Source organism: Pelodiscus sinensis, chromosome 4 (genome assembly GCF_049634645.1).
Source record: "Pelodiscus sinensis isolate JC-2024 chromosome 4, ASM4963464v1, whole genome shotgun sequence".
Taxonomy (NCBI): domain Eukaryota; kingdom Metazoa; phylum Chordata; order Testudines; family Trionychidae; genus Pelodiscus; species Pelodiscus sinensis.
The window spans coordinates 71,279,642-71,305,844 of record NC_134714.1 but is presented as its reverse complement, the minus strand read 5'-3'; the positions used below and the strand labels follow the sequence as shown (position 1 = coordinate 71,305,844).

Below are 26,203 nucleotides of genomic sequence, written 5' to 3'. Positions count from 1 at the left end.
AACAGAAATGTAATATCTAAACAGGTAGGCTGTTAACGGTTGTTCATTGTTCCCTTTCTTTGTCAATTAAGGCTCCTTTGCCAAAGTGATGTAAAAGAGCCTTACTGTAAAGCAGTAGTTTCTTGATAATGTGTTGGACAGGTTTAAGTTGGGGGTTGTAGGTGATGACAAGTGGTGTTCTATTGTTGGTTTTCTTGGGTCTGTCTTGAAGTAGATGGTTTCTAGGTATTCGTCTGGCTCTTTCAATTTGCTTTTTTGTTTCTCTGGGTGGGTAGTTGAGATTTATAAATGCTTGGTAGAGATCCTGAAGCTTCTGGTCTCTGTCAGTGGGGTTAGAGCAGATGCGGTTGTATCGAAGGGCTTGGCTATAGACGATGGATCGTGTGGTGTGTTCTGGATGGGAGCTGGATGCATGTAGGTAACTGTATGAGTCAGTGGGTTTTCTGTAGAGAGTGGTGTCTAATTTTCCATTAGACACCACTCTCTACAGAAAACCCACTGACTCATACAGTTACCTACATGCATCCAGCTCCCATCCAGAACACACCACACGATCCATCGTCTATAGCCAAGCCCTTCGATACAACCGCATCTGCTCTAACCCCACTGACAGAGACCAGAAGCTTCAGGATCTCAACCAAGCATTTATAAATCTCAACTACCCACCCAGAGAAACAAAAAAGCAAATTGAAAGAGCCAGACGAATACCTAGAAACCATCTACTTCAAGACAGACCCAAGAAAACCAACAATAGAACACCACTTGTCATCACCTACAACCCCCAACTTAAACCTGTCCAACACATTATCAAGAAACTACAGCCTATATTGGAACAGGATACCATACTCAAAGAGGCTCTGGGAGACAGACCCATAGTCTCCTATAGACAACCACCTAACCTCAAGATGATTCTTACCAACCACCACAGGACATACCACACTAATACCAACCCTGGTACCTTCCCTTGCAACAAACCCCGTTGCCAGCTTTGTCCACATATTCATTCTGCTGATACCATTATTGGACCTAACCAAGTGAGTTATAAGATCAAGAACACATATTCCTGCGCATCCAGAAATATAATCTACGCTATCATGTGCCGAAAGTGTCCGTCTGCTATGTACATTGGACAAACATCTCAGACACTTCGCCAAAGGATTAATGCCCACAAAACAGATATTAGACAAGATCACAAAGAGAAAACAGTTTCTTGCCACTTTAACCAGAAAGGACACTCTCTAAATGACTTAGCCACCTGCATTCTGCTACAAAGACCTTTTACATCTGCACTTGAAAGGGAATCCTCTGAACTGTCATTCATGTTAAAATTCGACACTTACGGACAAGGACTTAACAAGTCTTTGAACTTTCTCACCCATTATCAAGACAGTTTCCCCAATTATCACCTGTAATACCATTAACTCACAAACATCCCACTCTCCCTACCTTTAATATCAGCAATTCACAGACACTTACCTTCCTTCCTCCCCCTTCCCACCCCCCCGCATCCTCCTTCTGTTCTGCAATGTGATTTGTCCTTTTCATATTTGTTCATTTTTTAAATTGTATCCTTTGGTATATATGGTTGTGACTACTTTCTTCCACTATTTGATCTGAGGAAGTGGGTCTGGCCCACGAAAGCTCATCATCTAATAAACCATCTTGTTAGTCTTTAAAGTGCTACATTGTCCTGCATTTTGCTTCAACTACCCCAGACTAACACGGCTACATTTCTATCACTATTACTGTAAAGGACAGCAATTGGAATCCTTAGCTAGGAAGGGTGGCCGTGTTAGTTATGTTTCAGTAAAGACAGCAAGGAGTTCAGCGGCACTTTAAAGCCAAATGTTTTAGGGCAGAAGGTCTCAAACTTTATGATACCGCGACCCCCCCCCAGGGGGTTGGGATCCACAATTTGAGAAATGCGCTATTAGGGTATTCGAGAATAAGCTTTTGTAAGCCACAACTCACTTCCTCAGATACTGAAGAGAAAAGACAGACAAAAGGGGGGAAGGGGGAGAATACAGAAATGAGACTGACATGAGTGCTAATGAAATCAGAATTAATTTGGCTCATCTCCAGCACTGGTGAGGAGGTGAGAATACCTGAATAGGAAGTTACCTATTGTAATGTGAGAACCACTCCATGTGTTTATTTAGACCTTGGTTCAGGGTGTCAAATTTGCATATGAATTCCAGCTCAGCAGTTTCTCTCTTCAGTCTGTCTTTACAGTTTGTCTGAGACTAGCAACTTGCAAGTTCTTCCTGGGCACACAGTATTGGTTAAAGTGCTCCCCCCTCTGCATTTGACAGGCCACTATTCTCTGACACCCAGAACCAAGGTCCAAAGCACGAAGTAATTTCCCATTCAGGAGCTCTCAATCTCACCACTTCAACTCATCTGATGTAAGTGGGTTTTACCCAAAAAAGCTCATAATGATAATATATTTGTTAGTATCTAAGGTGTCACAGGACTGTTCATTGTTTCTACAGTTACAGACCAACTTGGCCACCCCTCAGACTTCTCACCATTGTTTAAGATAAGCCACATCTATTCTGATTTAATTTTGAATTGCTCCGCTCCAGCACCAATAGTGACTGCTCCAGCTCTGCTCCAAATCCGCACCGCACTCCGACTCAAATTAATTAACTAAATAAAGTGCATACTGTAATTTTGAAAAAAACATTTTTATTCGGTTTTAAAACAATTTAAATGTCAACAAACTAAAATAATTCATAATTCAATCTGTAAAAAATTACATCAATCAAGTCTTCTTTCATAGCCTGTCACAGATCATTTAAATTTAACTTTAAAGCCGAAAACAGTCGCTCTACACTAGCTTGAGTTGTTGGCATGCTCGAAGCAATTCTACGGGCAGCCTGAATGAGATGTGGGTAGCAGTGAATGGCCTCAAAAACAGTCTTAACTTTTAACCTACCAATAGACTCCATCGCCTCACAATCTTCCCGAAAGTTTCTCTTGAATAATGCTTCATTACAATTATGAATCACAGAAACTCGCCGGCGTCTGTCTTGTTTATCCAATTCCTTTTCAAAGTCGTCATCTTCTGAAGAATTGGTGCTTGAATTATCTTCATTTCCCTGTGATGGCTGAAGAAGTCTCAGGGATGGATGCTCAAACAAGTTCAGAGTGGAGACGGAAGTTTGAGAACAGCCTGCTATTTCTGAAGGATGTGAATTTTCCGAAACCGCAAATTCAATTGTTGATGACTCCTTTTGTTGTGTTTCGTTTTCTTCAACCTCTTTCACAGAGTTCAAATGTAGCAATAGATTTTGTTTTTCGAGTTGTCGAGCAATATCAAGGAGCCCTTCCTTTGCCTTTGGTATTTCCTTTGAGGCAAGAAGAATCCGATACCGTGGGTCAACAAGCTCCAGCAAGGAAATGAATATTGTCAAAAAGCTTCTCTTCGTCTTTCTGCACGGAGGATAGAATTCCTTCTGCAATTTGTCCACCATTTTCTTGCAAGAATGTTGACAGTTTTTGCCATTCCTTCATTAAAACTCCCGGGGTTACATCGACAGCTTGAAGATTCATGATTGTTCGGTTTGGCTTTGCCAAGAGATCTCACAGGTTCTTCACTTCGTTTCATTCAGCTTTTGTTAACTTGAGTTCTCTTGTTCCAGCAGCAGACACTTGTTCACAGTAAGATTGAAAAACGAGAAGCCGATCAATCATTGAAAATGTTGAACCCCAGCGAGTCACAGAATCCAATGATTGAGTTACCCCATGTAGATCAAGCAGAACACTTAGAATACTTGGAGTTTATAGTTTGACAACGACTTGTCGAATTTTTGCCCAAAATTTCTTCGCATGTTCTTTGTTCAGTATATCCCAGATTGCCAACTGAAGAGTGTGAATACCACACCTCATCAGTTGGACTTTTGAGTGGTCCTCATGAAGCCATGTTGGAAGTATGAGGCTAGGGTCATTAACCCATTGCGCAGCAGAATCCATGTTGAGTTAGATTTCATCCATTCCTTTAGTTCCTTCATCAGGCAAAATAGCTTCAGTTCTGTCCACATCCCTGTTCTCAGAGGTAGAATGGTTTCATTGTCCTTGCTGAAATTTTTGACAGAACATGTCATGTTTGCTGCATCGTCAATGCTCAGCACCTACATGTCACTCATCCCAAATTTTTCTAAAATAGCTTTTCCTTTACTTTTCACGTAGGAAGAATTGTGATGCCCTTCAGTGTCGATTATGTCCAAGGTTTTTACCACAGCTTTATCTTTTCCTTCTTCGTAGTACTGAGCATCGATTGCAAGGAAATTTCCGTTTCCACAGACTGCCGCATACATTTTCAGGTAGCACAATTTTTGCTCTAAAGTTTTCTTAAGCTCTTCGCGACCAGACTCAGCTGTGCTGACAACTAAATGACGAACCGCATTGTGCCCCATCGAAACGCCAAGCTGATGACCCATTTCACCTGCAATTTTTTAGAATCCTTTTGTTCTTTAGCCTGAAAGTAGCGAGCAGTGTTCAACTCAAGCAAACATTTCCACCAGCCCTTCACGGAAAGTATTGGCATCCATGGTGACTGTAATCTTTGAGGACTTCAAATATGAGTCAAATTTTGTTTGCTCACTTTTGGGTTTCTTTTCAGATGAAGCGCCGCAAAAAAATCTTTTCTCCAGGACTTTTCGAAGAGCCAGATGAAAGTCATTTAGTCACGTCAGCTTTCTGTTTTGCCTCATCTTCCTGGTCCTTTTTTGTAACCAGAGCTGCATAGTTTTCAGGATGGTTAAATTTTACATGCCACCAAAGGTTGAAACTTTTCACTTGTCTTGAAGCTACATGGTTTGAGCTCGCCATTCACATCCTTTTCCACCTTGCAAATTGCCGATTTCTTCTTTGCTTTTTCCCAAAGCCCAAAATTTGTGCTTTTCAAATGCAAAAGTAAAGATGTCATTGAGATCCTTTTCCGTAAATTGGCTATCAATCATGGGGGGCAGATATGATTTTTTTTGTTGAAGCCATGGCCAAATCTTCTTGTATTGCTACCGCATCCAAATGTTTCTTGTTATGATCTTCGAAAAGCAATGAACAAAAGCATTACTTTTTTTTATAATGTACTTGCTTGTGATATCTTATAACCAGTTAAGGTACAGGCAGTCCCCGGGTTACGTACAAGATAGGGACTGTAGGTTTGTTCTTAAGTTGAATCTGTATGTAAGTCGGATCTGGCGTCCAGATTCAGCCGCTGCTGAAACTGATCAGTTTCAACAGCGGCTGATTCTGGACGCCAGTTCTGACTTACATACAGATTCAACTTAAGAAACCCAGGCATCCCCAAGTCAGCTGCTGCTGAAACTGATCAGCGGCTGATTCCAGGAAGCCCGGGGCAGGGGCTTCCTGTAGTCAGCCACTGGTCAGTTTCAGCAGCGGCTGACTTGGGGACGCCTGGGGCAGAACAGCTGGGGTGCTGCCCGGTTGGTCCAGTAGCGCCCAGAGCGGCGCTACGGGACCAACTGGCAGCGCCCCAGCTGCTGTACCACAGGTGTCTGGAGCAAAGCCACGGAGCACGGGGGCAGCGGGACAGCCCAGACGTGCCGTGGCTGTCCACTGCCCGCATGCTCCGTGGCTTTGCTCTGCTTTGCACCCCCCCCCGGTCCTACTGGTCTGCAGACCAGGGGGATGGGGGAGGGGGGGGCAAAGCAGAGCCAAGCCGTGGAGCGCGCTGACAGCCCAGACGCGTCTGGGCTGTCAGCTGGCTGGGCGCTCCGGTGCTTGGCTCTGCTTTCCCCCCCCCCCCATCCCCCGGTCTGCAGACCAGGGGGACGGGGAGGGGAGGGGGGGGCAAAGCAGAGCCAAGCCGCGGAGCGCGCGATCAGCTGACAGCCCAGACACTCTGGGCTGTCAGCTGGTCAGGCTCTCCGCGGCTTGGCTCTGCTTTGCCCCCCCCCCCTCCCGCTGGTCTGCAGGGGGACGGGGGGGCAAAGCAGGGCCAAGCCTCGGAGCGCGTGGGCAGCGGACAGCCCTGTCCGCTGCCCACGTGTTCCGCCGCTTTGCTTCCTCTCCCTGGTCTGCTGGAGACCAGGGAGAGGAACCCCGTTCGTAACTGCGGATCCGACTTATATAACTCGGGGACTGCCTGTACTTCGAATTTATTTTGGATTTTCTGGACAAAAATGATCGCATTTTCTTTTTTTACAAAAAAAAGTATATTTTAATATTTTAACATGTTTCTTGCAGTGTTAATGAAGTAAGAAGTATTTTTAATATACATAATACATTTTTATTTATAAATTGCAAGTTAGTTTTTCTTATGAAATTTTGCGGTAAAAATATTCGAAATATTTTCCAAGTTTTTAATTAATATCTCAAACGCTTTAATATAGATATATCAATGAAATTTGGCATGTGCCATAGCGTTAGTATGTGCTATCGCTGTTCTACAAAATTAATTGTTGGGAAGTAACGAGGCTACATGTTACAAGGTTGAAAATAAACACATACTAATCTAACTAACTAATCTACACAAGTATGTACTCGCCTAACCTTGGCACAAGGGTGGGAGCAGTCTGCAGTGTTGCCGTATGTCTGATAATTATCTGATTCTTTAATAAAAACATGTCTCCAAAAACCTTTGTAATTTGTATCTGTACATTAAATCTTGATTTCAGCTGAAGTGAGAATAACTGAGACATATTACGTAAAGTGGTAAAGTAGATGTTAATAGCAATTGTTATACAATCTGAAACTTTTTGGCACCTTTAGGACTTTCTTGCTAAAATATCATTAATTTTGGATTGAAAATGAAAAAAAAAAAAACCAAACAAACCTGGAGCAGTCAAGATTTTCTGTGCTCCGGCTCTAGGCAAAAACCTGTAGCTCCACTGCTCTGAGCTCCAGGCTCCATACCAAAGCCCTGCTTTGAAGTGCCACTAGACTTCTTGTTATTTTAGCTAGGAAGGTCTATGTGCTCTCTTTTTTTTCCCCCCCTGCTTTGTGCCAGAGAGGGCACAATGGGGTTAGATTATAGCTCAATATATTTTACATATCCATTTTTAAAAATGCAGGAAAATGACTGGCAAAGATGTATAATTTTCTTGTATGAAAGTCTGAGCAATTTAAAAGCAACATTCTAAGGTACAGACCTCTAAACACCAAAATAAAAGTAATGTAATTTAAATGCAATTTATTATAGGATTATAATTGGAATGCGGGCTATTGGTTACCAAGTATTTGTAACTTAACTTTTATGAGTTAAAGAAAGGCTGAACAGTTACTGCTTCACCACCCTGTATAGTAATTTAAATAAATTACCAAAATAAGTTGAAATGGATGTGCTTATAATGCATTATTTTATACATTCTAAGAATTTTGCCCTTTTTTTGGGTGCAGAATTCCCCCATGTTGTACATATATCCTTGGGGGTATGCACAGGTCTTCCAGGAGGTACAAATCATCTAGGTATTTGCCTAGGCTATAAAAAAAAAAGCACTAGCAAAGTAAAATGTCATATCTTGTTTATACTACTACATATATCGTACACTGAAATGTAAGTACAATTTTATATTCCAATTATTTTATTATATGGTCAAATGAGAAAAGCAAGCAATTTCAGTCATAGCGTGTTGTGACGCTTTTGTATTTTTATATCTGATTTTATAGCCAAGTAAGGTGATACTTAGCATACAGAAAACAAATCAGACTGCTGGAAGGGGTACAAAAGTCTGGAATGTTGAGAGCAAATAGTCAAGTACATGATGCTCTGTGCTGCTTTCTTTTTGCATTTCCCTAAGCTTGCATAACAAAAGTCATTGTAAACAAAAGTGAAGCTGGCTTCAATCAGTTTCAGCATGAGGTTCAGTTCTTCAGACAATACAGCAGAATATTTATTTAAAAATAATTTAGCAGTGGAAACAAATTAAGAACTGAGGTCTTTCAGTTAGACTAGACTCTAGAATATAATTTTAAAAATAGAGTTTGGAGTGAAAGTATCAAATGACAGTGTTCCTATACGAATTTTTTCCTCCAATTATTGGAATGAACACATGAGAAGTGTTTGTTTTCCCCTTTGGCTTTCTACTGTTGGCACTGCTTTTCTGTACTGCTCTAAGACAATTAAAATAATATAGTCACTTCCACTTTCTGGTTCTCATGTACTAGCCAAAGTAGCTTAGGGCCAAAAAATACAAGGAACTGTTAGTTTAAAAGCTACTTACAGTGGAATTTGTCTAAAAATATTGGTCAGCTGCTTTGTGGAGAGACTTAGATCTGTGCATGGTTCTCAGCAGAGCTGACATAGCCCATTATTATTGTATGACTCTGCTGGCTCATTACTGGAGCATTTTCTCCCTAGCCCTGGGGAGCGCAAAGAAAAGGATCCAATCAGTGGAAGGCACTGTTACTACAATCAAGATCTAGCTAGGGTTGCCAGATGGTTTCAGCAAAAATACCAGACACACTTGACATTACGTCACAATCTACATTACATCTTATTTAGAAAATACCGGACATTTATATTTTTTCAATTTTTCCCGGAACAGAAAACTCAAATAGTGGACTATCTGGTTCAAAATTAGACACCTGGCAACCCTAGATCTAGCCAGTAGGGAGCTCCACCATCCCTAGAGGACATGGAGCAGAAAGACGTACTAGAGGTCAGGGGAGGTTCTGGAGAGAGTCAGGGCTATAAAGGAAGAGGGACAGCAGGCCAGAGGTAGTAGCCTGGATGCTGAAAATGGAAGACTATGAGCCAGGCAGACAGATCCAGTTGGCAGGGAAATAACTATCTACAGCAGGAATGTGCAGGACATCAGCCTATATGCAAGATAGCATGTAGGTGGCTCACAACCAGTGAGATCCTATCCTGTATATCCCTGTACTGGATTGCCCCTAGGAGCTGGACTAGCCTCTTGTAACTGTGCCTAATATCTGCACCTTTTAGTGCCTGGCCGTCCTAGTAAAGGAACCATAAAAGAGCTTGAATCTATAAAGCAGAGCACTTGGAGTACATGCATCATGTGCCACCATACGTTCAAGGTACATCTGCACTGCAGCTAGAAGCATGCTTCCCAGCCTGGGTAGGAGACAGGCTAGCTCTGCTAGCTGAGGGAGCACAGGTGGCAACTTGCACTATTTGCCCAAATTCAAACCTACCCAGACTCTCTGGGACATGCCTGTGCAGCTACCCATGCTACTTTGATCGACACAACTATTCTTAGCATTATGGCTCCCTGCTGCAGGGTAGTCATGCCATTAAAGGCAGACTGGTGCATTACATCACTCAAACACACTGCTATAGACTGGTTTCAGAGAGGCAGCCATGTTAGTCTGTTTGAGCAAAAACACCAGGAGGCACCTTAAAGACCAACAAATTTATTAGGGCGTAAGCTTTCATGAGCTACAACTCACTTCCTCAGATGCTTGAAGCAAAAGAAAGGCAGGAATACAGACAAGGGAGTGTAACATCACTGCTAATTAAAATCACGGTGGATTTGCATCCATTTATTCATTGGTTCTTGAGCTGGTGGTTTTAAGGTAGTGTGTGAAACTGGTAGTATTTGTTTCACTAACCCAGGTTGCCAGCTCTGTCCATGCATCTACCTTAGTGACACTATCACAGGACCTAACCACATCAGCCATATCATCGAAGGCTTGTTCACCTAAACATCTACTAATGTGATGTGCCATCATGTGCCAGCAATGCCCCTCTGCCATGTACATTGGACAAACCAGACTAAAAAGAATAAATGGACACAAATAAATGTCCAAAAGAATAAATGGACACAAATCAGACCTCAAGAATGGACATTCAAGAACATTAAAAAACCTGTAGGGGAGCACTTTAACTTCCCTGGACACACAGTTACTGACTTGCAAGTTGCCATTTTTAAGAAAAAAAAAAAAAAGAGAGAGACTGCAAAGTGAAACTGCTGAGCTGGAATTCATATATGAATTTAACACCTTCAGAATATAGATCTGGAATGGCTCATTATAATAAGTAACTTCCCCTTCAGGTACTCTCTCACCTTGTCATCACTGAGAGCCACATTCACCTTGATTTAATTAGCCCTGATGTTATATTCCCGTCTGTGCATCTTCCAAAACTTTCTACCCTAATAAATTAGTTGGTCTTTAAGGTGCCTCAACTCCTTTTTAGTTTTACTGGATCACTTAGACTATTTAGAATGCTACCGTGCTCCAAATGCATTCCAGCACAGATGGGAACTCACAGTCCTCAACAGACAGATGACTGATAGGAGACAAGGATAACACAAACAGGATAATGATAGCTACAAGTCATACTGATCACTTTAAAGTTCAATACACTAAGTTTCTCTAACACATCCTCCCCTCCATCTTTCAATCCCCTCATCTTCCCTTTAGCCTCAGCACTCTGCAACTAGAACACCAGCATCCATATAAATTCACCTCCCCACTTGCCATTCCTCCCCTGCATGTGAGTGAGGGTTTCAAAAAGGTAAATACATGAAATAAGCAGATGACTCAGTCAGCTAGTTTCTTGCAAAAGTGTATGTACTGTGGAAATCTAATCCCTAGCTTCCAAGTCAGTAGCACTTTGGACTCTAAACACTCGAAAACTAGCAGTCTAACACCCTAGACAGGGAGTTAGGGTCTGAGGGTCCCAGCTGAAGCACTGCTATTGGTAAATAAAGGAGGTGATTAAGGGAGCAAATGACGCATAGGGCCCATTATTGCTGACGTGGAATGTTTTGCAACTTATTTGGGGTAAGGGGTCTGGAATTTGTTTTTACAAAAACAATTCAGTGACTTCAATCCCATTCCTTGCTTAAAGGAAGGTGTGGAGTGAGAAGAGCAAAAGCATTGGGTTAGTGGTCAAAAGCCCTAAAACGTGAGCTTAGCTCTCAGTACGCTGCAGATCAGGGAGAGGCACATTAACAGGGTAGCACTGACAAAGCTTCCATGCTATCCTGAATGTATTTAGTATTGGGGGAGCCACATTTTAATGACACTTAGACCCACATGAGACCCCTCTCACCTGAAATGACTTCCAGAAGTAACATGAGTTTAAGACCATCCCTGAAATCTTCCTCTATGTTGTCAATTTGCGTGCCAGCCTTGCGGAGGTGAGAGTTACACCATGCTGTGAATGTCTAGAAACAAGAGGGAAAAGAAGAGTGAGCTATCAATAATCTTTCTAGTGTCCATATTACATTCAGAAAGGAAATACAGACAATCAAATCTGATGCTAAGATAGACTGGGTTAGCTTCCAGCTACAATTAGATTGAACAACACACGATGCATTGAACTTGCTCTAAGGATGTTAAATAGCATTTAATTAACTAATTCAATGCTTTTAAATGTATTAAGAACCATCAGGCTCTTAATACCTTTAAAAAGCAGAGGTGCAGCAGGGGGAACTGGGCAAGAGCCAGGAATCAGCTGTCCCAGATCACGCCCAGTCCCCTCTGCTGTGCCTCTGGGACTCTTGTACATTTCAAAGGAGGAATGCAGAAGTGCCTATCAACTAGTCGAGTACTCAATGGAAATTCCACCGACTACTCGACTAGTCAGTTAACCGCGTTTTAACATCCCTAGTTTGAATGAGAGAACCATTCTTTTACCCACCTTTTTCCTTCATCAATAAGCCATTAGGAAGTACTACAGCCCGCAACTTACAGAGACTACATAGAGCAGAGCCTCTCAAAGTGTGAGTGCAACATCTTAATAGGGATGGTATTGTGGCTTACCTCCTCTCTGCTTCATAAAAACCCCAGCCACCTCACCTCTCATTAATGGTCATTTAACAACCCTGATTATGTGGAAGAATAAATGGATTCCAAATAATTGTGGTATTTGCATTAAAGGCAGCAATATAGTAGCTGGGAAAAAGAAAAATGAAGTACCTGGTGACAAGCCACCATGAAGTGTTTTGTGGGCTGCATAGCCCATGGTTTGGGAGCCAGTGCAGCCCCCTCTAAAATAGAATGCAGCAACCTTCTATAAACTAGTGGTACAGTAAACCCTTATATAACGCATGTTCATACACTGCATTTTTGACATACTGCAGTTTCCCTATAGTGACCCATTTTTATGCTGTGTGCACTATTTCTATATAGCATGCTCACAGGAGGGAGTTTGCATATGAGAGGGTTGGGGTGCGGGAGAGTGTTTCAGGCTCCCTTGCCTGCTGTCCATGGCAGAGGCACAGACGGGTAACTCTGCATGCTACCTCTGCCTGCAGCTTTGCCTGCTGCTTCCACCCGCAGTCAATGCTCAGGGAGGTACTGGGGCAATGCATGGAGCTTGCCCAGCTGTGCCTCTGCCAGGAAGAGCAGGGGCTTTGACTGCGGGTGGAAGCAGCATGCAGAGCTGCCTGGCTTCATCTCCACCATGAATAGCAAGCACAGGGACTTTCAAGGAACCACTCAAGGTGAGCGCCCCCTGGATCCAGCACCCCAAGCCTCTCCCACATCCAAACCTCCTACCCCGTACTCCCTCCCACATCCAAACTCTCTCCCAGAGCCCATGCCCCACATGCCTCTCACACCCCCAACATGTACAACTTTTGTTGTGTCAGGGAACGTAACCCTGTTTTTCCTATTTATTCTTTAGTTTATATAACGTGTTTTCATATACTGTGATTTTCTGACTAACACATTATATAAGAGTTTACTGTGCTATATAGCAGAAGGAATTTCAGTCTACAGAGCACATATATTCAAATTCCAGTTGTGCCTGGACATTAATATCCATGATTTTGAAAATACTTTGGGTCTTAAAATAACCCCAAGTGGCCAGAACGTGAGATTTTTCATGGGCATGAGCATAACCACAGAAAAGGTATTGTCAGCAGCTGCGGTGAAATTAGTTTGTCAGTCACCCTACAACCTGTGGTCATGTCTGTTAGATCATTTATGAAAAAGTCCTGAATTAGAATTACAATTTTGAATACGTGACAGCCCCCCATGCTTTATGAAAATTGGCTTATGAAAATACATATGCATAACTCAGATACTTTAACATTACAATCTGCTGGATCTGTATGTCCTACTTTGGTACATGTAGGATTCTTGTATGTGAAGTTAGAAATATGAAAGTAAGAAACTGTTTATAGTTTTAAATGTGCTAATGAGAGCTTTTACTGATTCCTCTCCTCCAAGACTTAAGGATTTGGTGATCAACCTAACAATTTGTAAACCGCTTTATTTGTCCTGTAAATCCACAGATGATTGGACTAATAAGTCATGTGACCATACCACCTGGTATTGGATCCCGTCTTGAACCTGGTAGAGACTTCCACTGAAGGGAGGATGTGAAACAAAGGATTTTCACCCCGTAAGAGTCTATTTAAGCAATTGAAAGCTATCAACCCTTGGTCTTCGGCTGGCCTGGACAGGATACAAAGAGGGCTGGATACTCAACTCAAAAGAATGTGTGTCTGACTTGAAGACTATGCCTGAAATAAGAACAGCTCTTTAGGGTAAGAATTTGCTTACAATAAGTTTTTTAGTAAGTTAGAATTACCTATGAGTTTTCTTTTTACAGGTTGACCCTCTAGTCCGGCATCCTTGGGACCTTACTGGTGCCAAACCCGGGAATTTGCTGAAACACGGGAGGTCAATATTGTCTAGCAGCATTACCAACACTGCCGCTGCTTACTGGGCTCTTAGAAGACATTTAAGGGGTAAATTAGAGCTAAATAATTGCACAGAACACTGAAAGCCAGGACTGGTAGCTGTAAACAAACTTTATGGGACCGCAGGAAACTTGGCTGCACCCATGATAAATGGGCATCTGTGTTAGTAAAATCATGATGCACTATGGATGTTGCCAGACCAAACAGTGACGGATTAGAGAGGTTTAGCCAGTGTTTTACCTCAGTAACTTACTTTGGTCTGCTTTCATTTGCAACCACTAAAATCCCATAGTTTGTACTTAAAACACACACACACACACACACACACACACACACACACACACACACACACTTTTGTTTACAATCAGGCCCAGTGTAAATAATTGTTAGGTGGGGGCAGCAGCCATATGCATCTCTCTCTCTCTCTGATAAAGACAGCAAACATCCTCATGAGTTTTCCCTGGCTAAAACTTGTACACCGACAAAGACTGATTTATTTGGGGGTGTGATCCATTTTTGGAGTTGGTTTCCTGGGGAATGTGCCCTACAACTGCGTTCTCCCAGAGCTGAATTGGTTCAGTGTCTGCATTGCTCTTTGGGTGGTGAAAATCCCAACTGTGCATCTTAGCTGTGAGATACAAGACGATCTGGCTCAGCAGCACAGGTGGTGGGGAGCCGCAGGAGAGCAAGAAGACGGGTGTCTGTGGCACGATCAGCACACCAAGGAACAATCCCAAGGGGAGGTAGTTCTGTGACCGTACTCCATCACAACATGCTAATATACAGGGCTTGACAAATGGTGGCAAAAATCTACTTGCCAGCCCTGCACTGCACATGCACAAGACCCGCATTGTGCATGCGTGCGCTGCTGGTGAATGGGGCGACCAGCTGAAATCTACTCGCCATGCGCGAGTAGAAACAGCGATTTATCGAGCCCTGCTAATATAGATTGCCTGGATATCTCTTCCTGATCAGCTGGTAGGTTGCTAAGGCAAATCACCGTAGATGTAGAAATGTGGTATATGTACTGTTCACTTAGAAATGAAAAATAATAAATATCTCACGTTCAATGTGTGGCAGCATGCTAGCTGTTTGAATAAAAGGATTGAACACTAAAAGAAGCAACTATCTAACAAAAAGAAATTTGGTCTACAAAACAACTTCCTGCACAGGTATTATCTAAATATTAATAAATTCAGTTTACAAAGCGTGAATATTCTATATATATATATATATATATATAACACACACGCGCACACACACACACACACACAATATAATACACACACAACACACAAACAAAACTGCTAACTTCACAGTTATCTATATCAATCTAAATCACTTTGTTTAAACCCCCGGGAAGGAGGTGGGTGCCCCAAATTTAGGCTGATTCTAATATTCTGTGTTTACCATAAGATTTTAAAACAAAAAAATGTACCAAAGCAAAGAACAGGAACATTCTTATAATAGAGTAAGCCAGTGTGTGCAGATACAAGTCAGTGGTTCCCAACCCTTTTTTATGCTGTGGACTGGCAAACCCATTCACAAACTTTTGGCAGACTGGTAACATTTTATTTGCATATAGAGTTGACAGGTGTCCGGTATTGAACTGGACAGCCCAGTATTTGCGCCTTCTGTCCAGTGGAAAAAAATTCAGAAAATACCAGACATCCAAAATGTCCATTATTTTCTGATTTTTTCCCCAAGGCCTGGCTCTGGCACCCGACAGAAAGCTGCTTGGGAGATGTGGCGTAGCTCACGCTGGCTGGGGCGGAGGGAATTATAGGGGCCGTGACTGCATTTCGGCCCTGGCCCCTTTTTTGCTTAACTTTTCTGAAGGCTTTTTTTTTTCTTCCCCTCAATAGATTTTTTTTTTCCCCCCGGCGGTTTATTTGGGGGGGGGGGGGGGCGGGATTTGGTACTTTTTGTGAAACCATGTGGCAACCCTATTTGCATATTCATTTTGCAAATAATGAATATGAAAATATGCAAATAAAACGTTATTTGTCCGCCCTAGCCCCAATCCAGCCCCTTGCTCCCAAGTGCCTAACACCCTTTGACTCCCACCTCTATGCCCCGTGCCTTTTGACTCTTTAATCTCTGATCCCTACAGCCCATTCCAACCCCTTCTTGCCCTGTGACCCCACCACACCCTCACCCGACCCCACCACACCCTCACCCGACCCCCCCTTTGCCCCCACCTCACCTCCACACTCCCCAGAGCGAGACTGCCTCACTAGGGAATGTGGCCATTACTGCCGTACGGGCAGAGGGAGCAGCCGTTGGCAGTGCATGCACTTCCTCCCCAAGTGCATCTCACACCCCCATTCGTAGAGGCTGCGGGGGGCGGGGAGGAAGAAAGAGTGTGGAGCCATGGCTGGGCTGCCATCTTACCTGGGAATGGGGGGGGGGGGGAGAGGGGAAGAGGGAAGGAGGGAGGGAGGCAATGAGAGGCCCAGGGTTAAGAGAATGTGGTAAGATGGTGGGCCCCTGAAAATTGTACTTTCCAGTAAGGCTAGATAGCTTAGCCACGTTGGTCCAAGCCATTCTTATAGACTTTGCTTCATAGAGAATCCTTTCACCTCTCCAATTTTTTCAGTTAAAAAAACCCAGCTCCCTCCCATCCCCCTCAGCTAACTGTAGCCATCAGCAGCTGGCAGCCGTTAAACCTGATGTACTTCCTGTCAGGAGGGAAAAAAGCTTTTGAAAGAGGAATAAGCTGTTGAAAGCAGCCAACCTCATTTCCCGTGCAGGCCCAGCCCAGGGACTAGCCAGACCAAAAAAACAACAACCCCACCTGTGTTTCCTGAGGTGGCGTGAGGCAGCTGGCAGTTCTGAAGGACATTAATAATTCTTGGAGTGTGGAACCTGAGAGGTCTTGGAATCCCCATCTAGGTATTCGCTGGCTAAAATTACTCCTCTAAAGATGAAAAAGCTTAAAAACTAAAGGTCCTGCAGCAACTTAGAGACCAGGTCCTTGCTCCTTTCATCTGAAGAAGTGGGCTGTGCCCACAAAAGCTCATGATACCATCTACATGTTTTGTTAGTCTCTAAGGTGCTGCAGGACCATGTGTTACAGACTAACAGTTACCCCTCTGAGTCTTCTAAAGATGTGTATTTCCTAGACCTCTACTAGGGATGTTAGATAGTGTGTAACAATAGTTATTAACTGCATGAAATCTTAGTGGCTAGTCCACGGGGGTGGAGCCAGCAGCTAAGTGCACTCCAACTCCACTCCTGGAGAGCCCCCTGCCACCCTATGCTGCTGCCCCTGTAGAAGCAGCAGCGCAGGGTGCCAAGCAGCAGTCAGTCCACCAGGGGAGCCAGTTTAAAAACCAATTCCCCATGCACACCGGCTGCCTGCTGCCCCATGCTGCTGTCTCTGAAACAGCAGCACCTGTCCCTGGGGGGGTCAAAGCTCGAGGTGGACAGAGGCTAGTGCACAGCAGTAGCCTCAGTTCCCCCGTCTTCTCCCCCCCCCCCCCCCCACGGTGCTGCCTCTAATAAAGGCAACGGTGCAGGAGGGGACAGGCAGTACACCGGCACTGGTGCTGGGTGGAACCAGCTTTTAAGCCGACTCCCCCCAGCACCAGCTCCTGCCTGCCTCCCTTCTCTGCCTGGGTAGGAGACAGCAAGGGGGAGCAGGCGGTTTCGCAGCTCCCCCCACCACTCAAATATATCAGCTCCCGCCTGCCCCCCTCACCCTCAGCACAGCACAAGGGTGGATGGGGCAAGCAGATCTGGTGCTCGTGGGGAGCCTGCTTAAAGCCAGCCCCTCACGAGCACTGGCTCCTATACCTCCTCCTCTGCCTCCCCCCCCCCCCCAGCTTACTGCCTCTGGTACATAAGTTGTAGGGGACGGCAGAAGTGCATGTAATTGACAAGATATAGTAGCCCAGTGTCTGAGAGTCTGTAACGCCGAAATACTGGCTGTTCCCTCTGGGGGGCGCTGTTGCCTGGGTCACGTCCTTCGCCTCCCACTGTGGCGCTCGGCTGACTTCTGCATCACTCAGCCAGGCCGCTGCGGGGGAGCAAGCGGTGCAAGCAGCCATTTGGGCCCCGTGCTCCCCATGCAGCACGCTCCCCCACGGCGGCCCGGCTGAGCGATGCAGGAGGCGAAGGGGAGTGAGGTGGTGACGTGCGGCGTGACAGAGGCTCCAGGCCATTTGGGCTCTGTGGTCCCCCGAGTGAGAGGCAGGAGGGGAGAAGAGAAAGAGAGAGACAGAGAGAGAGAGAGACAGGAGGTGGAGGAGAGCTGAAACGGGTGGGGGGAGGCAATAGGAGGACAGAGAGAGAGAGAGAGAGAGAGAGAGCGCGAGAGACTGAAGGCTCAGGAGAGAAGACCGACGTGGAGGAAAGACCTGAAAATCCTGTCTTATGATGGGCTAATTGGCTAGTTGACAAGATTAAATCAACCAGCCCAGGTTTATCGGTTAATTGCATAGTTGACTACACACTGACATCCCTAATATCTACAGAGGCAAAAGCCAGGACATTGTGTAACTCACTCTGGGACAAGGAGTTGGAGGCAAAGGGAAACAAAAAGTTTCACTGTTAATCTCAAAGCAAAGAAAATTTTGGTATGCTGGATATAGCAGTGCAGTGGTCAACAACCAGTAGATTGGGATCTATTGGTAGATCTTGGGAGCCTTTGACAGGTGATCTTGACTGGTTTGGTCAAGATGTTATCAAGCGCAGCACTTCAGTTGCCCCTCCCCACATGGCTGTGCGTCTCCTGTCCTTTACCTTGGAGCTGCCCCTCCCTGGGGGCCCCCTGCTTGCTGTGCAGAGCAGAGAAGGAAGAGGAGGGGGCACTGATGTCAGGGTGCCCCCTCTCCCATCCTGTATTCTACCTCCACAGAACAGAGGGTGGGGACACAACAGGGCTTGGGATGGAGGGAGTTTTCTGGCTGCTTTGGAGTGTGGTGCAGGGCCAGGGCAGGGGTGAGCCTGTCTTAGCCTCACTGCCCCACCACCCAGGAGCCACCTGAAATAAGCAGTGTCCAGCTGGAGCCAGTTCCAATTCCCTGCCCCAATCATGAACCCCCCTCCTGGACCCCAAGTCCCTATCCTAGCCCTGAGCACCATAGACCCAAACTCCCTTAAAGAGCCTGTACCCTGAACCCCCTTCCTGCACCCCAACTCCTGCCCCAGGCTCAGCTCAGAAATCCCCAAGACCAGAGCCTGTGCCCCAACCCTCTGCTCCAGCCTGGTGAAAGGGAGAGAGGACGGAGTAAGTGGGGCGGGCCTCAGAGAAAGGGCGGGAAGGAGGCAGGGCAAGGGTATTTGAGTTTGAGGTAGATCCTGGATTGCACTTAAATTCAAAAAGTGATCTTGTGCTTAAAAAGGTTGGAGACCAGTGTAGTAGTGGCACAAAGAGGTACTTCCAGTTGTGTTTCCTCCACACAAATCAGAGACAGTATCCCTTGCATTATTTACATAGCACTCTACTTATGGATGGATGGCATTTGGCCAAAATATTCCAAATGCAGCTACATTCCTGGACTCAGACCTTAACCCATGTTATAATCTTAATTTCACTCTTGAAGATCACAATGGTTTAAGTCCTTCTTCAAGGCCCACTTCTGTGATACTTACAAGTTATGAGCCAACTAAGGGATGGGTAGGCTGAAGGGCTAGGCAATAGCCAATGTGTGTTCCCTAAGACTCAGAACCATTATGTTGTGCACTTAACTAGTCCATATAAAGTGTAATTTTATCTTAATTGCTTTCTGCCTCCTCCCCTCCCCCCTTCATTTCTATGGTTGGTTATCCTCGCCTTTTGCACCTTATGTAATTGTAAGGACTTTGGGACAGGGACTGTCTCCTCCCACACGTGCTAGGTGAAGTTTAAAAACTAGGGTCCTCATCTTGACTGAGGCCTTTGAATGCTATTGCAATGTAACGAGATAAAAAATTAAAAACAGAAAAAAGAAAGACTCAGAACAGCAAGAGTCATAATAATCAGGCGTTCTCCTATAGAGAGCTAATATTGTCCTCACTACAAAACTGGAGCACAGTAGGTGTCCACCAGCATAAGCCACTTCGTTTGCAAACTAAATAGAATATGAATTCAGGTTCCCCCTTTGGGAGCACACAGTCATTTACTTTATTTATTTTCTTTATATGTTTCTCTGGAATCTAATATCACAACCCGACTAACTGTATATATACTCATTGCTTTGAATATAGACTTAATTGTTACGCAGATGCTGCAGAAGTAGAAGAGGCAAGGTAGTATACAGTATGTCTATGCTGGAAGTAGAATAGATGCGGGCAGACTCATGCCTAAGGATTTCAATAGAGGCTAAAATGAATCTGAGTCACATCATGAGGATAATGCAACATCTTGTGTTTGAGTGCTGTAAAGCACCAGCATGAATCAAGCTACAGAGCTGAGTTCTGGGTTCCCAGAGCTGTTAGCTACTCCCCTGGCAGAGGTGGTTTACACAGAGTGCTGGGAGACCTCTCTCCCAGCGCTCATGCTAAACTGTTAAGTGTAGACAGAGCCTCAGAAAGACTCAATGTGGGACATATTACTGGTGCTCCCACCTGCTTTTACAAAAGGTGTGCATGGCAATAGTAACTGCTGATGCAGTCAGTAGACCAGAGCACTGGCCTCTCCCCCAAGCACTCCCAGGTGTTCAAATATTTCATATCTAGAGTACTTCAACCCTCCCCAGGTGTGCTCAACTAGATACATAGAAATTAGTCCATGGGGACTATGCTTACCCATTTAAGCAGTCTTTCCAGGTAGAGGAAACACTGCTTAAAATAGGTAAGCACAATCCCCATGGACTAGTCTTTTTGCTGAGAGAGGAGGAGGATAAAAACAAGTTTCAAGAAACAGCGAGATTGTATCAAAGACATTAAAAATATAATACAAAAGCAATTAGAGGTTCCGTCACCTTATGATGTGGCCTTTCTTAGGATCCTTTGATTCTGGGTTCTCTGGCTAGACTGTAAATTCCCTGAAACAAGGACTTGCTTTCATACATATATAAAGCAAACACACCCCTTTAGGGAGAGGTCTGTGGAAATCCCCTGCTCCTCCAGCTAGGAGAATCCAAGTTAACCAGGTGCCACAGTTACCAGCTTGTGCTTTTGGTTGGTGACAACACAAGAAAATAAAATGGCTCCTAGAGACCCACAAATGTCAATGAGCACCATTAGCAAGTCACAGTTCCTAACCTGATCCTCTCCAGAGCGTGTGGAGTTTAACTGGTTAACCTGGTGCTTCTTGGTTACCAGTTAAACCCCCATGGGGCTGGCAGGAGCCCACACAGCCTGTGACTGATTGCACTGTAATCGGTTACACAATTATTCTTTTTTAACCCTTTTGACATTCTCAACACACACCAGACTTCCACCCCAATCCACCACCAAAGTCAGTAAGTCTGGCCTTTGTCTCATACATTCCCAATCTCTCACTTCTTTGTATCAGTAATTCTTATGCGACATCATTCAAATCAGGAGGAAGCCAGGGTAAGTCAATATATGTCCACTGTGAGGTACTTAAGAGTGCTACCAACTCTCCCAGCCAGGGCTGACAGAGAGGGAGCGCTCTTAGGGCAGAAAATTCCAGTATTACTTGGGTAGATGTGTGACAGCTACAATATGTTACACAAGGCAAAACACAGAAGTGATGTTGCTGCAAGAAGCACAAGAGCTCTTTGAAACAGGAACACACACACAAAGCATGATGCATTTCACCCTGCAAACAATTTTTGCAATCTAAAATGTCAATGCTACCATAGAAGTGGCATTAATAAAATCAAATGGGCAGTTTTATCTTCTTGCTGAGACATAGCAGCTTTATCTGACCTTTACAGCTGTTCAATATTTTTTCTAGTCCTATTAAATCCTCCTTCCACCCTACTCCCCTTTCTACTATGTAAACTTCCTACCATGGCAGAAAAGCTGCACCATAGTTGTACAATAGCTGCAGAGACATTGTAACTAAGCCACAGAAGTCCTGCTTGCTATTCTCCCATTTAAGAGATTTAAGTCTAGCAGCAAGTGGCTCACAGGAGCATAAGCTGTGTTAGAACAAGACTGTATTAACCACGATCAAAAGCTACCCAATTCCTAGTTTCTGCCATAGGTTACATTTCATATAATGTTATTCACACGCACAATTTTGTTGCTACGTTCAAGTTTCCGTAAAGGTTTAGTCTGTGATGAGAAGAGGGGAGACCATCAGATAGTGCGCAGAGGATTGACTACCATAGTTACACTAGCTAACATAACAGGTCAGATGAATGTTGCAGTGTGAAATCTTGGGCAAACTAGGGATGTAAAATCTCGTTTAATTGGTTATCTGGTTAAACATATTGTTTGACCGGTTAACCAATTTCACTAGGATGGACAGGCGATGGGAGTACTTCAGCCTGGCTGGAGCGGACCCCCTACTCACCGCTGGGCTGGACTGGCCCCCCGCTGCAGGTGCCCGCAGGAAGTGGCTTCTCCAGCATCCTGGTCGCAGCAGCCCTTGCCTGTGGGGAGCCAGGCCCGCCATAAGCAGGGGCTACTCCAGCCCAGCTGGAGCAGCCCCTGTTTGCAGCTAGGCCAGGGCTGGAGCTCCTCCAGCTCTCACTGGTTAACCTTAACCAGTAAGCATCACTCATTAAGGGTAAGGCTTACTGGTTAACTAGTTAAACATGCATATCCCTAGGGAAGACCATAGCATCCTGTAGCTATCCTGTGTTTTTCAGCTATCCTGTGTTTTTCAACTACCACAGTTTCAGTTAAGGAAAAGTCTCTCCCTCACCACAAAGGAAGGACTATAGGACAACCCTCAGGAGGTACATTCACACATATTTGGAAAACAAAATCAATTTACACAGCCACAGGTACTTATTATTTGGAGAGTCACACCTTTGAATAGCTACACCTATGCTTCCAAATGCACAACACAGTCTGCTTTCATTACCTGGTGTGAAAGTAGGCACTTTGCATTGGTTCTTGACATAATGCTGTGCATTATGGGACTGCCTAGCACTCACTGATGTCTGCAACAAACTGTAAGGCCTGGTCCATGCTACAATTTGGTTTTATTTAAAATCATCCAGACCCCCATTTGAGTCCCCTCCCCCACATCTATGACTGTCATACTTTTAAGAAAGGATGGAGAACTGGGTCACATGTGGTTTTGAAGCAACACAATTATTCATTAAAGTAGTTCTAGCAGCCCACCGACGACAAAGCAGGAAAAGATCTAATCTGGAACAGCAATGCCTTGCATCATGCAGAGACGGTCTTAGGCTTGTGGAAACCATTGGCTATCCGACTTCTCCTTCAGCATGCTAACTGGGTCATAACTAGCTCATTAAACAAAACATTTTGATCGAATGCCTGAGCAGGCCACAGAAGTTCTTTCTAATATCAAATCTGAGATTCTGCTCATTCAGCACTAGCTCATTATCAGTTTTAACCCCAGTGCCTCCACTATGATTTTTTTTCCCTTTTCTTTGTGTTGTTTCCCTTCAGATGTTACTCTGGAGCTCTTTTGTACAAAATTTGAGGAGAGAAAGTAGGAAAGGAAGAAAAGCAGATTCCTTATCAGAACTTCCTTGCAGTATATTGGCTGCTTTCCCCCACCCCATCATAAATGACAATCAATGAAATGAAAATACACAAAAGGCAAATATTAACAGAGCCCAGTTTCATCTAGTCCAATGCCCTGGCTTAGGCAGGTTAACAGCTGGACAGGTATTTATACAGGTTACAAACAAACCACAAAGCTTGCCAGCAACTTAGGAGCAAAGCCAGTGAAGTATTGGTCACACATGCTATTACAACAAAAAACTATGCACTGCCATGGTCCTTGTAAGACTAACACTTTACCAGATGAGCCAAAATGGAATCTCCAGTAGAAGAGGAGAATAAGTTTTATGTCTAGAAGAGTTGAGCTGTACAGCCGTTCCTACATGTATGTACACTCATGCTTGTGTTTAGAACTATAAACTCATGTCCAAACTTATCCACTCTTGGCTGACTTCACCACATAACTGCTATTTCCATAGGACCTCTGGAGACCCCAGCTGAGCTCCTCTCAAACAAGCCTACCTTCATGCAAGCACTTAATGTTTACTTTTAGAGCCTACCCTACAGAAAGATTGGATGGTGCGCGTGGCTTGTGCTGCAAATTTTACATCTGTATCTTCAATAATTGATCTATTCTACAATTGTGCCTTCTTCTAAATACACAGAAATAAGGACAACTCAATCTAGGCAGCAAAACTACTTTAATTTAGTATCACATTTTTGAAAGCAAAATTGCAGTGACTTGGTAAGTCACCTGGTTAAAAAAAAATCAAGTGGTTTTTGAGATGGAACCATTTTAGAAGCTGTTTTGCTCGTATGGCAATAGAGCTTAGTATCATTTCTGACTACACATGCCCATGTCTAAGGCTAAGGTTTTGTTATGGAATCTGTGACTTCCAGAATCCTGACATTTTCAGGATGTAAACCAAGTGTAAACCAAGGCAAACCATATTCAGCACTGTTTCTGAAGCCACAGTGCTTCAAACTGACTTTTTTAGATACTCCAGATACCCTGCCCTCAGATACTGTGCAATACTCCCAGAAATTCACCAGAGACCAAATCCCTCTATTACAGCTCTGTTGCTGCTTTTGCCTCAAGCCTCATTTTCACTGCAATGATTTGCTGGCATAGCTATTTCATCTAGCCTGCAATCACCAGTCTTTGTCCCCCAGGCACCGATACATCAGGCATAGCTATATCGGCCAAAGTCTATAGGGTAGTGGCCTAGGTAAGCAACAGTCAGTCTAGTTTTTTTCCTGGGACTTCACAGGTATGAGATGTTTGCCAACAGTATTGATTTAAGTCAGGAAGAGATGGGAGCAAGGGGAAGACCTCATTCCCTGCAATCCAGCCATTTTCTGGCACTGTGAAAACTGAGGTAGCAAACCACCTTCTCACATTACACCAGTCTCAGGTGAGTCTGGCATCAGAATTTCTCATGTATGCTCAGTGGACTCTAATTTTATACGCACTATACGGAATGGAGAAAAAAGCTGGGATCCTTGCAGAACTGGTTCTCTCCACAGGATATTGCAAAATGCTGTGAAGTGAGTGCACCTTTTATTAGCCTAAAGTAGCCAGAGAAAAACAACCCAGCAAGTGCCTCCATAAATACACAGTAAATATTTGCTTTTCTTGCAAGCATATGTGCCTCATGAATCCTGGGTCTTCATTACTATTACAGTGCTGTGCAGACAGAGAAAGAATCTGCTGCTGCCATTTTAATGCCCACTGACCATTAAATCAGAGAGTCAGATGGCATTTCAGATTGGTAAAGTACCAGCAATGCTTACTTCTGCATGACCAGAACGGTAATGAGGTTAGCATGTACAAGAAAGGTTTCACACTTCACTCCTTACCTCTGAGAAGCAAAAGGAAGTCCTGGCAAACATAAATAATAAAATTGGCTGTGTAGAGAACATTAAAGGTACACCCTTAATATTATTTTGAAATGAAATTCTGATTAGCAAGACTCTTCATTTGAGCCTGAATAGCACTGTTTGCGTCCTTAAACCTAAGCCGTCTGAAGGCAGAGTGATGTTAACAAGACAAAATAACACAGCATTACAGCTTGCAGGGAGAGTCCCAAAGAACACTTTACAGTACTATAGTGAAAGGGATCAACTTGCCAAGCACTACGATGCAATCAAATCAATTAATGGAGACATGAATCCAACTATCCAGAGTAGCGTTTGGCCAGTATACCATGACTAAACTTCTATAAAGAGCCATGCAGCTTATATGGCCGCAATCTCCCCAAACTTCCATTTTCAAATCTCTCCAGTGCTGCTGGAGATGCCCACGTCAGGCTGGATCTCATTTGTAATGTGTCCAAGGAAAGAATGTAATCCCTTGAGTCATCAACTGCTCTTCCTGTATCCTTCTGAGTTTCCCCTGGAGATCTCCTGTCCACACATTGACTGGACCTAATTCTAGTTTGCTTGAATACACAAGAGTTTTCAGTTAGGTGGAAACTATAAAGCAAGGCAGAGAAGAGTCCTTGCAGCACCCTAAAAATGGCTCAAATGAAAGTCCACTAAGAGAATATCCCTGCCAAGATGCGTTCCCCTCACATAGCTGTACTGCTGCAGCTTTGACAATAGAACCTCAGTTGCAAACACCTCATGAATAGAGGTGTTTCTGTCACTATGACACGTTTGTAACTTTGAACAAAATATTGTGGTTGTTCTTTCAAAAGTTTACAACCTAACACTGATTCAGTGCAGCTTTGAAACTTTACTATGCAGAAGAAAAATACTGATTTCCCTTTACTTTTTAGTAGTTTACTTGTAACACATGTACAGCATGTGCCTTTTGTCTCAGCTGCTGCCTTCCAATTCCAAATGGGGTGTGTGGTTGACTGGTCAGTTTCTAAAGCTGAGGTTCTACTTAGGGTTGCCAGATGGTTGCAACAAAAATACTGGGCACACTTGACATTACACCACAATCTACATTACATCTTATTTAGAAAATACTGGACATTTATATTTTCGCAATTTGTTTCCCGAACAGAAAGCTCAAATACTGGGCAGTCTGGTTCAAAACCGGACAGCTGGCAACCCTA

At 44.1% G+C, this 26,203-nt stretch overlaps 1 protein-coding gene across 6 annotated transcripts in view; it reads right to left on the bottom strand.

Annotated features, from left to right (window-relative positions):
* Positions 1–26,203, bottom strand: part of ACTN1 (actinin alpha 1) — a 160,060-nt gene that overhangs the window by 86,540 nt on the left and 47,317 nt on the right. For all 6 annotated transcript variants that reach the window (XM_006130283.4, XM_006130285.4, XM_075927344.1 and 3 more), the window contains exon 2: positions 10,991–11,105. In XM_006130283.4, the coding sequence (XP_006130345.1) occupies positions 10,991–11,105 (115 nt within the window). The remainder of the gene's footprint in view (positions 1–10,990; positions 11,106–26,203) is intronic.